We start from the raw sequence: 304 nt of genomic DNA on the forward strand, positions 1-304 counted from the left end.
TATCCATATATCTTATATTCTTATTTTTGTATGAAGGTAAACATTGCTAGAATGATGCAGTTTAATGTCCCCACACTTGGTATTCCAGCTCGTCGTTGTGAAGACTATGAATTCACTTGCGGTGATGGTACATGTGTGTCTGTATCTGTACGATGTGATAGACAAGAGGATTGCCGTGATGGCTCAGATGAGCTTAACTGTCGTCCACGTGTGTTATTATTCTTCTGTTTTCTGCTAAGATTTGTTTTGGCTTTTTCTTTGCTGTTTGTTTCATTTTCTGATTGTCACTTCTCTTATTGTGTGT

General features: G+C 37.5%; 1 protein-coding gene across 1 annotated transcript in view; it reads left to right on the forward strand.

The window, feature by feature from the left end:
• The window catches only part of LOC119594807 (basement membrane-specific heparan sulfate proteoglycan core protein-like), a gene marked incomplete at its 5' end in the record, with an annotated part of 219,836 nt that overhangs the window by 132,846 nt on the left and 86,686 nt on the right, over positions 1–304 (forward strand). The window contains 1 exon segment of the mRNA XM_037943897.1: positions 89–208. Within this exon segment, the coding sequence (XP_037799825.1) occupies positions 89–208 (120 nt within the window).

Source organism: Penaeus monodon, chromosome 34 (assembly GCF_015228065.2).
Source record: "Penaeus monodon isolate SGIC_2016 chromosome 34, NSTDA_Pmon_1, whole genome shotgun sequence".
NCBI lineage: Eukaryota > Metazoa > Arthropoda > Malacostraca > Decapoda > Penaeidae > Penaeus > Penaeus monodon.